The 13676-nt window shown below is 46.4% G+C and overlaps 1 protein-coding gene across 6 annotated transcripts in view; it reads right to left on the bottom strand.

Moving 5' to 3' along the window:
• The window catches only part of SH2B2 (SH2B adaptor protein 2), a 423267-nt gene that overhangs the window by 133552 nt on the left and 276039 nt on the right, over positions 1 to 13676 (bottom strand). For all 6 annotated transcript variants that reach the window (XM_069226948.1, XM_069226946.1, XM_069226944.1 and 3 more), the window contains exon 4: positions 5239 to 5330. In XM_069226948.1, the coding sequence (XP_069083049.1) occupies positions 5239 to 5330 (92 nt within the window). The remainder of the gene's footprint in view (positions 1 to 5238; positions 5331 to 13676) is intronic.

The following is a 13676-nucleotide window of genomic DNA, read 5'->3' on the forward strand; positions in this document are numbered from 1 at the left end:
CTGTGAGGCATTGTGCATGTGCTGAGTGAGGGGTCCCCAGGGTGGCATAATACATGCTGCAGCCCTTAGAGACCTTCCCTGGCCACAGGGCCCTTGGTACCAGTTACAATAGACTTATCAGTGTGCCAGGGGTGTGCCAATTGTGGGAACAAAGGTACAATTTAGGGAAAGAACATTGGTGCTGGGGCCTGGTTAGCAGGATCCCAGCACACTTTCAATTATAAATAGCTTCAACAAAAGGCAAATGTTAGGGGGTAACCATGCCAAGGGAGGCATTTCCCTACTGCCGCTTAGTATTTTCATTGTACTGCCTGGATGGTATACCGTCCCGGGTGGGGCCAATGAAACCTGACCTTAACACGTTAAGGCAGGTCGCCAGGATATTCGTAAAGAGTTTAACAACTATGTTTAAAAGAGAGATAGGGCAGTGCGACCCACAAAGGAGTCTATCCTGCCCCAGTTTAGGGATAACGCTGATTGAAGCTTCCATCATAGGGGGGTGGGGTGGATGGTGCCGGGGCCCGCAAAGAAATTAAAGAGTCTAGTGAGCAGTGGAGCCAGGGTTGTGCAAAAGGTTTTGAAGAACAAGACCGGGTACCCTTTTGGGCCTGGTGACGTGTGGGACTTTTCTCTTGAAATAGCCGCTGTAACTTTGTCTATGTGGATGGGTGTGTCTAGGTTGTGTGCTTGTTCTGTAGTGAGTTTGGTAAAGCTGACGTCCTTTAGGTACTGACTAGTCTGTACTGGTGAAAAAGATTGGGTCAAATACAGAGCAGCATAGAAGTTGCGAAACAGGTCAGCTATGTAACGATCTTCCTTAAACTCCATCCCGCCCTCCCCCTTCAATACCTCCACTCATGCCACCTGTCTTTAAGCTCTCAATCTGTTTGCGAAAAGTCAGCCACACTTGTCCCCACCTACTCCTGCAGCGCTACGCGTTGGTCTTTTCATGCCATGTTGTCTGCAGCTGAGATAGTGATAAACTCCCCTCTGATCACTGCATTCATAGAATCCCAAAGGAGGGAAATGGGAGTGTTGGATGTATTGTTGGAGGCAAGGTGGTTTTGCACAGCAGTAGATATCTATTGGACAACTTCAGGTCTGTGCAGGAGTGCTTTGAGAAGATGCCATGGTTGGTACGTGCACGTCGGTGGGAATACCAAATCAGCTATGATGTCAGTGTGGTATGATCGAGACCTTGTGCCTATTTCTAAGTTGGATGTCAAATCTATGATATCTTTATCCATAAAAAGTGGTCTAGTGGGGCATATGTTTTATGGCCGTGGAAATAAAAAGTGAAGTTGCATGTGTTCAGATGGGTTTCCCGCCGTAGGTCCTTTAGTCTCACCTCCAGCAACCATACATTGCTCTCTTTGGTTAGTCCCCCAACCACCCTTCCTCCTTTTCGAAGGGCTGATCAGTCCATGTTGTTGCTAAAGACCTATGTTGAGACCACTGCGCCTCAATATTAACCATCCTGCGTGGCAGTTATTTCCATATCCCGGACGGAGAAAAGGTTCTTGCCCGTCATTAGGTGCGCACAGGGAGCCCAATGCCAGCGAGTAGCCCCATGTGTGGATCCAGTAGGTCAACAGACGGCCCTTTATTTCTGCTACTTTAGGCCCAATCTTCCCTTGAAAGGAGCGTGCTACCAAAATAGCTACTCCCGCTTTTTTACTGGCGAGGAATGGAATTGTTAGGGGTGGAATTTAGAGCATATGCGGTGCTAGTCCCTGGGCATCAAATGTGTTTCTTGTAAGAGACATATATTGGCCTCAGATCTCTCTAGGAATGAGAGCACTGCCCGCCACTTAACGGGAGTGTTCCGCCTTTTCACATTTAGGGATAAGATTCGTAATATATCCTTTAGGGATACCAGGACGTAGTGTTGAGAGAAACTGTATTATCACTTGTGGAGAGTACTGATGAATCATGTGTGCAGTAATGCTACAAAGGAGTGAGTTGCGCTGCTGGAGACGGCTGTCCAAGAAAAAGTACTCCCAAGAATAAATTCTGATTAAACTGGAGTCGGTCCGTTAAGCCACTAATCACCTAACTCCTTTCCCAATGCTATGTCTTGCTAAGTCTAGGGCTCAGTTTAATTTCAGTCTTGATTAGTTGTCAGTCTCTCTCTGCAATGTTTCCAAGATTGCTTTCTGCTCCTGAGCAATGGCGTTTGGGTCCGGGTGTATGTCACTGGGGGCTGTTGTCTGCCTCCGCCATTCGGTTTCAGCCTTGGTTCTCCGGGTCCATGGGTTCAAGGGTCCCAGCCCATCAGGCTCCAGATCAAGTCCCAACAAAGTATATGCTGCTTGTGCTGCTTTTAGTGAACATGGCTGATAGTGTTTCTTCTCACTTAAAATAAGACGAAACGGGTGTCCCCATGAGTATGAGATACCTTGCTCCCTGAGGTAGGAGGTCACTGGGCAAAAATCTCTGCGTTTCTGCAGGGGGTGTGGGCAGACAGGTCTTGGTATAACATCAAGGAGTGTTCTCGGAGTTGCTCCTTTAAGGGGAAGTCATGGATGCATACCAGTACGCCGGAGGGTCTCGCGGATCTGCTCTGTCTCTCTGAATCTGCTTATCGCCAAGTGACTTCAGGATCTGGGCAAACAGGGCCTCTACGCACGACTCCATATCTCCATCTTCCGTCTCCAGGTAGAGCCCCGATCTGTTCTCCAGATCCTCAGTATGGGCCTGCAGATCGACATGGCGTAATCCCAGGGTGTTTCTCTGTCTTCCAATTTCAACTGTCCCCCAATTCAGAAAGGTCCTCTCGTATTGCTTTCCTAACTTGGGAGAGATCTTGTTTAACAGTCTGGAGATTTTCTTTGAGGGATGTGAAGAGCGCTTCCAAAAAAATAGTAGTTAACGGGGGCTTTGACTCCTTCATCTCCTGGCGCTGGCGTTTGAGAGCTGCCGTCCTGGTTCTCAGCCAGCTGCAGTAGCAGGTCTAAGGATGTGATTCTTCTTGTTCTGTGCCCCTGCCATTGTAGCATTCTGTCCTAGTCTTCAGAGATGGGACCTCATTATTTTTTGCTGCAGCACTTGTACTGCGTTTATCCCAAGGAGTTCAGTGTTGTTGTGAGGGTTATACCGTGGTGGGGTCAGTGGTGCCATGATTAGCCCCTCAAAGGGCAGCACTTGTAGAGGGGCAGTGCTGTGTGAGGTCATGAAGATTTGGCGGTGCCGTAAAGAAATGGCCAGGCGTTTCCCCATGATGTGGTGCAATGTGCTGGTGCAATGTGCATCCTAGGGCCTGGGCCCAGTTTCCATGGATTGGCAACCTTGTGCTCAGAGTTGGTGTCAGATAGGACTGGTCTGGTCGCCTAGCACCACTATGGGCCATGCTACATGTTCACCATCCGGCTCTTGGACCGGAAGGGAAAGGCTTCCCACCCTCCCCCGTGCATCTGGGTCTCCATGCGGTGGGGGCCCAGTTTAAAACGGGGCCTAAAAGCCCAGCGCTAGGCCTGCGATTGGGTAATGGGGGCTCGTGTGGGTGTCAGGTAGAGCGGTAGGGGCCCCCTGGCATGGGTCCGATCCCAAGAGAGGCCAGTCAGCTCCAGCTATTTTACGCTGAAGGGGCTAGCTGCTCCGCACATTTGCTGCAGTACCTGTGGGCCCAGAGTCATGTTCAGGTGGTGTGGTTGGTGTCTTGGCTGTTCGCATAGAGGTAGTTCACTCTGCGGCAACAGGTCTTGAGGGTCTTGGTCCAGGTCGGGCCCGGTGTCCACTTTAATTTCCCCCCCGGAGGGGCATGCTCAGCCAGTGCTGACATCCATTCTCTGCTCCTGTAGTCGATGCAGGAGTGCGGTTGCAGTTGCCCCCTAGGTGTCCTAAATGTAGCTCACGGTCTGTGTCTGGGTTTTCATCTAGAGCACCGTAATGTCCAGTGAGGAGAGGCCCGCGGTCAACCCCCATCTGCGGCCATCTTCAGCAGACGGGTGGATTATTTGCTGGTGCCGCAAGGCTGATATACACCTCTATCGACTCTGAATGCATACACATGGAGGGCGCCACCTAAAGGGAGCCCCCTGAGCCATGTAGATCGGTCATATGTGTGTGTGTGTGTGTGGGGGGGGGGGGGGGGTGGAGAAGAGGCAACGTTGCATAGGGGAGCATGGGGGAGAGGGTAGAATCTGCGTCCTAACTCTCAGCCAACTTGGCAACACACACTCTCCCGTTCCCCCACACTTCAAAGGCGTCCCCATAGTCTTATGTAGTCACTAGTTATCTCCAACCTTTCAAGACTATCTTCTCTGCCACTGATATTTGATATTGTCATGCCTCTGTCTGAATGCATGCTCGCCTCCACCAACATCCTACTCGGCGACCTCCACTTCCACCTTGATATCCACGATGACCCCAACACCACAAGCCTCTTGGACAACCTTGCATCACTGGGCCTCAAACAACTTGTCAACGTCCCTACCAACACAGCCGGGCCTGGCCCCCCCTTCCCCGACAGACATTGGGGAAAAGTCACAGAAGCCTTCTCCCCACCGGACATAGCAAACGTGAATAAATCTGCACGTAATCTACACCGCTGGATCGCGGAATCAGCTAACAGTGTAGCTCCCATCAGGAAATCCGCAGGAACCCAACAAAACACCTAGATGGTTCATGAGAAACCTTCAATAGTCCAAACGCTTCTGCAGGCGTCCGGACTGAAATGTTGGAGCAGCAAATCTCCCGAAGACCACATAGCCTACAAGAATGCAGTCACTGCGTACCACCAGAACATCAGAGCTGCTAACAAAGCCACCATCCAATAACGCCTCTGCACCAACGCTCATAACAGTAAGGAACTCTTCACCACTGTCAAAGAATTCACGAACTCCGGAACAGACACCTCAGCCATTCCTCCCTCTCAAGACCTCAGCAACCTCGCTACCTTCTTCCATTGGAAAGTCAGAACATTTACGAAGGCCTCAAGAACCAAAACCTGCCAGCAGCACCCACAAACACCACTCCACGCCACACCAGATCTTGAACTCTTGGGCCCCCATCACCACAGAGGAAACCCGGAAACTCAGAAACTCATGATCTCCATCCACTCTGGAGCACCCTTAGATCCGTGCCCACATCACATCTTCAACTTCGCCAGCACACCATAGTACCAGACCTCTGTCAAACTATCAACCGATCCTTCAAGATCCGGTCGTACTGATATCAAAGCAACCAGTTTCATTTTGGCTCACAGCAGATCTAATACTGTTCATCATTCAAACTTACCCAGGGTCTATGCAGTCCTGTATGTCTGCTACCCAGGAATGCTTCTGAAGGGAGTCAATAGTTTCCAGAATATACTCTGCACTGTTTTCTACCTGTAAAAAGACAATTATCACATTTTTGTAGGTATTCATTACTTGTGCAAAAAGCACTTAACCTGCAAATGCTTTCAAAATTCTGGAAAGAGAGATCTGGGCAACAAATGCAACAAATGCACATCACAAATATTGCATGGTTTTCTTTGCAGGGTGGGAAAGTATGATCTTAAACATCATTTGCTGCACATTCTTGAGTTCTGAATAATCGTTGCTCGTCTTGAAATAGGTGTGAAACTGCAGCTTAAAATCATGTGCCTACACGATTTTACCAGATTTGAGAGTGAAGCTGTGTCGCTGTATGTACAAAAGAATAATTTTCAGCTTCCTTAGCAGCGGGAATGTATTTAAATACCATTTGACGATTAATGTGCTAAACATCCGTCACTAATTTCGTTGTTACATATAGTGACGGTCATCACCATGTAGTTATACAGGGAGTGCAGAATTATTAGGCAAATGAGTATTTTGACCACATCATCCTCTTTATGCATGTTGTCTGACTCCAAGCTGTATAGGCTCGAAAGCCTACTACCAATTAAGCATATTAGGTGATGTGCATCTCTGTAATGAGAAGGGGTGTGGCCTAATGACATCAACACCCTATATCAGGTGTGCATAATTATTAGGCAACTTCCTTTCCTTTGGCAAAATGGGTCAAAAGAAGGACTTGACAGGCTCAGAAAAGTCACAAATAGTGAGATATCTTGCAGAGGGATGCAGCACTCTTAAAATTGCAAAGCTTCTGAAGCGTGATCATCGAACAATCAAGCGTTTCATTCAAAATAGTCAACAGGGTCGCAAGAAGCGTGTGGAAAAACCAAGGCGCAAAATAACTGCCCATGAACTGAGAAAAGTCAAGCGTGCAGCTGCCACGATGCCACTTGCCACCAGTTTGGCCATATTTCAGAGCTGCAACATCACTGGAGTGCCCAAAAGCACAAGGTGTGCAATACTCAGAGACATGGCCAAGGTAAGAAAGGCTGAAAGACGACCACCACTGAACAAGACACACAAGCTGAAACGTCAAGACTGGGCCAAGAAATATCTCAAGACTGATTTTTCTAAGGTTTTATGGACTGATGAAATGAGAGTGAGTCTTGATGGGCCAGATGGATGGGCCCGTGGCTGGATTGGTAAAGGGCAGAGAGCTCCAGTCCGACTCAGACGCCAGCAAGGTGGAGGTGGAGTACTGGTTTGGGCTGGTATCATCAAAGATGAGCTTGTGGGGCCTTTTCGGGTTGAGGATGGAGTCAAGCTCAACTCCCAGTCCTACTGCCAGTTCCTGGAAGACACCTTCTTCAAGCAGTGGTACAGGAAGAAGTCTGCATCCTTCAAGAAAAACATGATTTTCATGCAGGACAATGCTCCATCACACGCGTCCAAGTACTCCACAGCGTGGCTGGCAAGAAAGGGTATAAAAGAAGGAAATCTAATGACATGGCCTCCTTGTTCACCTGATCTGAACCCCATTGAGACCCTGTGGTCCATCATCAAATGTGAGATTTACAAGGAGGGAAAACAGTACACCTCTCTGACCAGTGTCTGGGAGGCTGTGGTTGCTGCTGCACGCAATGTTGATGGTGAACAGATCAAAACACTGACAGAATCCATGGATGGCAGGCTTTTGAGTGTCCTTGCAAAGAAAGGTGGCTATATTGGTCACGAATTTGTTTTTGTTTTGTTTTTGAATGTCAGAAATGTATATTTGTGAATGTTGAGATGTTATATTGGTTTCACTGGTAATAATAAATAATTGAAATGGGTATATATTTTTTTTTGTTAAGTTGCCTAATAATTATGCACAGTAATAGTCACCTGCACACACAGATATCCCCCTAACATAGCTAAAACTAAAAACAAACTAAAAACTACTTCCAAAAATATTCAGCTTTGATATTAATGAGTTTTTTGGGTTCATTGAGAACATGGTTGTTGTTCAATAATAAAATTAATCCTCAAAAATACAACTTGCCTAATAATTCTGCACTCCCTGTAGTTCGGACCGGGTTTCCATAGGAAATCGATTTTGCTAATAAGCTTGGTGCCATTTGAGTAATTTTGAACAGCACTTTAGCCAAAACAGCTGAATGGAATTATACCAAATCTAGCAGAAAATTATTTACACAGAAAGTCTTTTGAAATATGGTGTAAATCCATTGAGTTGTTTGTGAGAAATTATGGTTTAAAATGTATAGCTAATACAGCCTGCTGTAGTATGATGAAAAAGCCTTTGAATTCAGTAGCTCCCAATCCCTTGCTGTGGGATGAGCCAGTGACCGGGGTGGTCACCACATATTAAAAAATAAAAAATTGGAGGAGGCGTGCATTGGGCCCTTTCCCTGAAGGGTAAAGTTCCACTGGGGCTGTATCTCCCTGCGGGCTGCCACATTATCAATGGGGTCCAAGGACCCCAATTCCTGAGTTTCTGAAGCACTTAGATGTTAGGGAGGGGTGTGCTGTCCCCCCATTGCGCTGTACCCTCCTGATACACTCCCTCCCCAAATGGGGTGAGCAAAGAGCAGAAATGTGTCAGCTCATGAGACAGCACTGAGTATACTGGCAGGGGGGAAGCCAGCTCTGCAGGAGTGGGCTCCATGCACTGCTACTAATTAAAACAAGCATTTGTAATGCAATGGGTCTCGCGTTTGCTCGAGTTAGAGCTATTAGCGCTGTAAACTCCTACTTTATTGCCACAAATTGAAAATGAAAAGTAGAACAGTTGGCATAAGCAAGCCAATTCAAAGCGCCACGGCTGCCGTAAACATGAAGGAGAGACACAACAAGAGAAAGAAGTTTGCTCGCAGTCAAACGTATCATCAAACATTCAATAACCCATGTCACAGGTATAGGAAAAAAAAAAAAAAAGTGTTAGTTGCTGCCTCGCCGATTCAGTAGTGGAGTGGCAAGAGCCTCATTTATTATTATATAATATAGTATGGCAATTGATAACTTACTGTGGTGACTTTTTGACAAAGCAACAAACAAAGATCATGTACTGAGTGCTGAAACTTTTCAAACACTCAACCCCAGTCACAGATCTGCGTTAAATCCATCGTTCTTTTGCTCACCATGCCATCTCAGTTTGGACCCAGCCAGATGCAAATCAGTCTTGACTCTGTTCCCCAGGGGAACAGTCCAGTCTGAACTGGCAGGCCAGGCCCTTCCTGGACCAGAAACAAGCATCCTGGGACCGATTTCGGGATATCACCCCTCATCAACCAGGCTAGCTTCAATCCAGTGACAGTGAGCAAAGGACCAAAGTCTGGGCATACCCTGGCCACTTAGGGCGAACACAGCAACACCACAAAATAAAATGATGGATGGAGTGTTTTCAAACTTTTCAAACACTCACCCTCAGTCACAGATCTGGGTTTAATTCGTCAACGACCTCTCTTTTGCAACCAATGAGACACGGGTGGTCAAGCCCATACAACGCACTGCCTTTGCCTTGTACCGCAGTATTCACTGAGAGTCCACTCTAGCCAGACACAAAAGCCCCTACCAAGCACAGCCTTTCTCCTGTACGCAACTTTTCACTGAGAGCCCACTCCCTCCATACTACCAAGCCTCTTAGGTGGCCAAGCCCCTAGTACACACAACCTTTGCCCTTTACAGCTAGCCAATCTCTTGTGGGCAAACAACCAGACATGGGTAGGAAGCCCTTGTTGCTGCTGGTCTTTTCTCTGTATATAATCTCTTACAGTCGTTAAGAGTCGGCCCAGTCTCTTTAGTCACCGAAGCTCACTGTGGCTCCCTTAGGTGTGAAACCGTCACTATGCATTTTCTTATCCTTTCTCACACGCCCTTGTTAGGTAGAGGTTGGGGTAGAATGATTTAAAAATAAACAAATAATAATAATAAAAAAAAGTTAGATTGTTCCAGTGGTACTCCTGTAGTACTCATTAAATATCCGCAAAAATTGGTTATTTACCCAGTACCGACAGGGGGAGTACCATAGTACAAAAATATTTCTTAAAAGTTTTTTTCAAATAATTTTATAAGCCAGAGAAAGAGAGGGCCTTTGATGGTTAATCAACTCTACTATATTAGAATACAAGGATATGTAAGTACATACTGTTGTCATATAAAAGGATGTACTTGTATATTCATAGTTTGCTGTAGCGTGCTAATGTAATTGTTAAAGTACAAAGCACACATTTACAAAGAGTTGATGCAACACAAGGCAGCAAGTAATCACTGCATTGGGTTGCAAGAACGAGAGAGCACATCTGTGCCAAATGTACAATTCTGTTCTTTGCGTGTGCTGGCACACTTTCTGCAGCCATGCAACAAAGTAGGCACCACTGCGCCACAATGCAAGGGTGTGTGCGTTATGGTTAGGAAAGTTTTTGTGCAGGAAGACAATGCTTCATGCACAAAACCTATGATGTAAGGCAATTTCATCTCTGTACATGTGATGCAGACCCCAGCACATATACAAAGAGGAAAAAACAAAAAGAAATTACAACAGCCTCAGGAAGGAGTAGTATTTTGGAGCAAATCTAGGTCTACAAGCTTTGTACATTTGGATTTGCATCAAAAGCAGTGAAAATGAGGGAAACGCCAGGAGAAGGCATATAAAAAACAGGGGGAAAAGCAAGGAAAAGCTAGGAGCAAGAGCGATGCAGCAGCACGGGGAGAGCTGGGCCTGGGACCATATCTGATTCTGCTGGAACACTGCTTTGTTTTTCCCAGGCTGGGTTTATGTTGTGCTTCAAGTCGTTTCTAACTCTGAACCAACATTAATTGCGGAGGTTATGTGCAGGGGAAGAGCGGGTGCATCAGGGCAAGATATGTGTGCTCGAGACTGGCACACCGTGATGTCTAAGCACACACCACAGGGACAAGAAAACACTTCAAGCTGCGAGTTTAAATTGCATTTATGAAGTGGCTACTACAGTTCAATAAATTGAATCCATTAAAGGGAAATCACGCTGACTGATTTAGGCATTGGAAAAAAATAGTACTTTATGTCCATATAAAAAACATCTCAAAGTGTTTCCTTCAGTATTTTTCAGTGACTTCACAAAGAACCCCAATCATGCATGTATTAACACACCATTCACACATCAGTAGACACAAGCACATTTCCCTCACAGTTCCTCTTTATGCAGATAATAAAGTTCCAATATTTGCCTTCCACTTAATCAGCAAGGCTGTTGTTAAAGACTTGACGCTTCCACAATGCTTGGAATGGTACTTCATGAGTGATGCACATCTTAAGACTGTGCATAGATATAGACACGCATTGACTTTTATGGGCTGTGAGGTGATTCAGACTAGGCTTCAAGTTCTAAGACTCTTGCCAATCAGCGGGATTTGCACTAATGTGAGGAACTTAGGCCGTGTGCATTTTACTCACTCTTCACTTGGTGTTGCAACTGGAGCCACATCTGCTTTCTATTTATGCTCTGTCCTAAACAAATCTAAATCCCACACTGGCTCTGTGCCATGCAAGTAGAGTGTAAGCTTTTGTTGAACATCTGTCAAAATGTGGAGCAACTCTGGTGGACCTACATATCCTCTGTTTCACTGGATAAAAAGTAAGGCAGACCAGAAAAAATGAACAGCACAGGGTGACAACACTTCTCTAGGCCATCTGTCCATACGCTGCCTCAAATGCACACATTCAGGAACATGATTTAGGAAGTGTTTTTACATACAGCAATGGCATTGCCAGTAGCTTTTGCCAATGAAAAATGTATTGGCTTTGTCAATGTTTATTTACATGTTGCACAGCAGTTGAGCTTTTGTGAAACATGACTTAACCCCCTCGGGTGCCCTGGATGAGCTGGTCTCGCCCTCAGCCACGGTCACTGTGTGGCGAGGACAAGACCAGCTCGTCCTGCTATGGTCCCTTGGGGGGGGGGGTGGGGGGGTAGTGCTAGTGCTCCCCCAGAGGGCCTGGCACCCCCCTCTCCTGGGCAGGGATGGGAGGGGAATCGCTTCCTCTTCCACCCCTGCCTCCCCCCCCCCAACCCCAACAGAGGCTGCCCACTCCTGCTTTAGCATTTTCCCTCCAATCATGTGGAGGGGCGAGAGAGGCATCAAAGGAAGGAAAGGCCTTTGATGTCTCTCTGCATCTCTGCAGAAATGCCCACTAGATACCAGGGAGTTTTTTGTTTATGCATAAGGGGAGTGGCCTCTTGGTCAAGGCCCACTCCCCAAGGGTGCAAATTATTTTTAGGCCTTTTCTAATTAGGCCGATCTGCCCATGGGGAGCGACCTCTCAAGCAAGGGTTGCTTCCCTGGGGGCAAAATTAACTTTAGGCCATTTCTATTTTCTATTACGCAGAAAACTTTAGGCACCAGCGATTGGTGTGTGTGTTTTGATTTGGGGGGGGGGGGGGGGGGGCAGCCCCTAGGGCAAGGTTTCACTCTCCATGGGGGCACATTACTGTTCGGCCTATTTTTGGAAGGCCCCTTGAAATTACAAATTTTTCCCACATTTTTGTGATGGAACCTTCTGGAACCACCCACCATTGTCGCATCTATACCAATAAAAATTCTGCCCCACTTGTCAGCCTAATTTATTATTTTTTTCCTTCAAACTGTCCTTTTGGACCCGCTTTGGTCCCCCCTCCCCCTTACTTTTGACATGTTTTTGGCTTTTCCCTGTCACAGGCACTTGGCCCACCTACACAAGTGAGGTATCATTTTTACCGGGAGACTGAGAGGAACCTTGGGTGGTAGGAAAATTTGTCCTGGTGCGGTGATCCCACACAGAAATGTGGGGAAAATGTGTTATTTTTTAGCTAAATTTGAGGCTGGCTGAGTATTCTGGGTAAGAAAAAAATGGGGGATCCATGCAAGTCACACCTCCATGGACTCCCTCAGGCGTCTAGTTTTCAGAAATGTTTGGGTTTGGTAGGTTTCCCTATATGGCTGCTGAGCCCAGGACCAAAAACGCAGGTGCCCCCCGCAAACACAGATAGTTTTGTATTTGATAATTTTGATGTGTCCACGTAGTGGTTTGGGGCATTTTCTTTCGTGGACACTAGGCCTACCCACACAAGTGAGGTACCATTTTTATCTGGGGACTTGGAGTGCTGGGTGGAAGGAAATGTGGGGCTCCTCTTAGACTCCAGAACTTTACCACCGAAATGTGTGGAAAGTGTTTTTTGTTGCCATATTTTGAGGTTTGCAAAGGATTCTAGGTAACAGAACCCGGTGAGAGCCCCACAAGTCACCCCATCTTTGATTCCCCTAGGTCTCTAGTTTTAAAAAATGCACATGTTTGGTAGGTTTCCCTAGGTGCCGGCTGAGCTAGAGGCCAAAAGCCACAGCTAGGCACTTTGCAAAAAACAGCTGTTTTCTTTGGGAAAATGTGATGTGTCCACATTGTGTTTTGGGGCATTTCCTGTTGCGGGCACTAGGTATACCCACACAAGTGAGGTACCATTTTTATCGGGAGATTTTTGGGGAACACAGAATAGAAGAACAAGTGTTATTGCCTTTCGTCTTTCTTTACATTTTCCCTTCCAAATGTAAGAAAGTGTGTAAAAAAGACGTATATTTGAGAAATGCACTGTAATTCACATGCTAATACGGGGACCCCGGAATTCAGAGATGTGCAAATAACCTCTGCTTCTCAACACCTTATCTTGTGCCCATTTTGGAAATCCAAAGGTTCCCTTGATACCTATTTTTCCGTCTTTATATTTCAGCAAATGAATTGCTGTATACCCGGTACAGAATGAAAACCCATTGCAAGGTGCAGCTCATTTAATGGCTCTGGGTACCTAGGGTTCTTGATGATATCCCCACAACCAGAAGAGTCCAGCAGACGTAATGGTATATTGCTTTCAAAAATCTGACATTGCAGGAAAAAGTTAGAGGAAAACATGGAGAAAAATGGCTGGGGTTTTTTCACCGCAACTTCAATTTTTTTTTTTATTTCAGCTGTTATTTTCTATAGGAAAACCTTGTAAGATCTACACAAATGACCCCTTGCTGAATTCAGAATTTTGTCTACTTTTCGGAAATGTTTAGCTTTCCGGGATCCATCATTGGTTTCTGTGAGAAAGTAGCCTCCTTCTAGCCTTGTTACCCCCACGTTTGTGAGTATATGTCAGGGTGTTTTCACTGTCTCACTGGGATCCTGCTAGCCAGGGCCCAGTGCTCATAGTGAAAACCCTATGTTGTCAGTATGTTTGCTATGTGTCACAGGAACCCTGCTAGCCAGGACCCCAGTGCTCATAAGGTTGTGGCCTGTCTGTATGTGTTCCCTGTGTGATGCCTAACTGTCTCACTGAGGCTCTGCTAACCAGAACCTCAGTGGTTATGCTCTCTCTGCTTTCCAAATTTGTCACTAACAGGCTAGTGACTACATTTATCAATTCA

Source organism: Pleurodeles waltl, chromosome 3_2, assembly GCF_031143425.1.
Source record: "Pleurodeles waltl isolate 20211129_DDA chromosome 3_2, aPleWal1.hap1.20221129, whole genome shotgun sequence".
In the NCBI taxonomy this organism is placed as follows: domain Eukaryota; kingdom Metazoa; phylum Chordata; class Amphibia; order Caudata; family Salamandridae; genus Pleurodeles; species Pleurodeles waltl.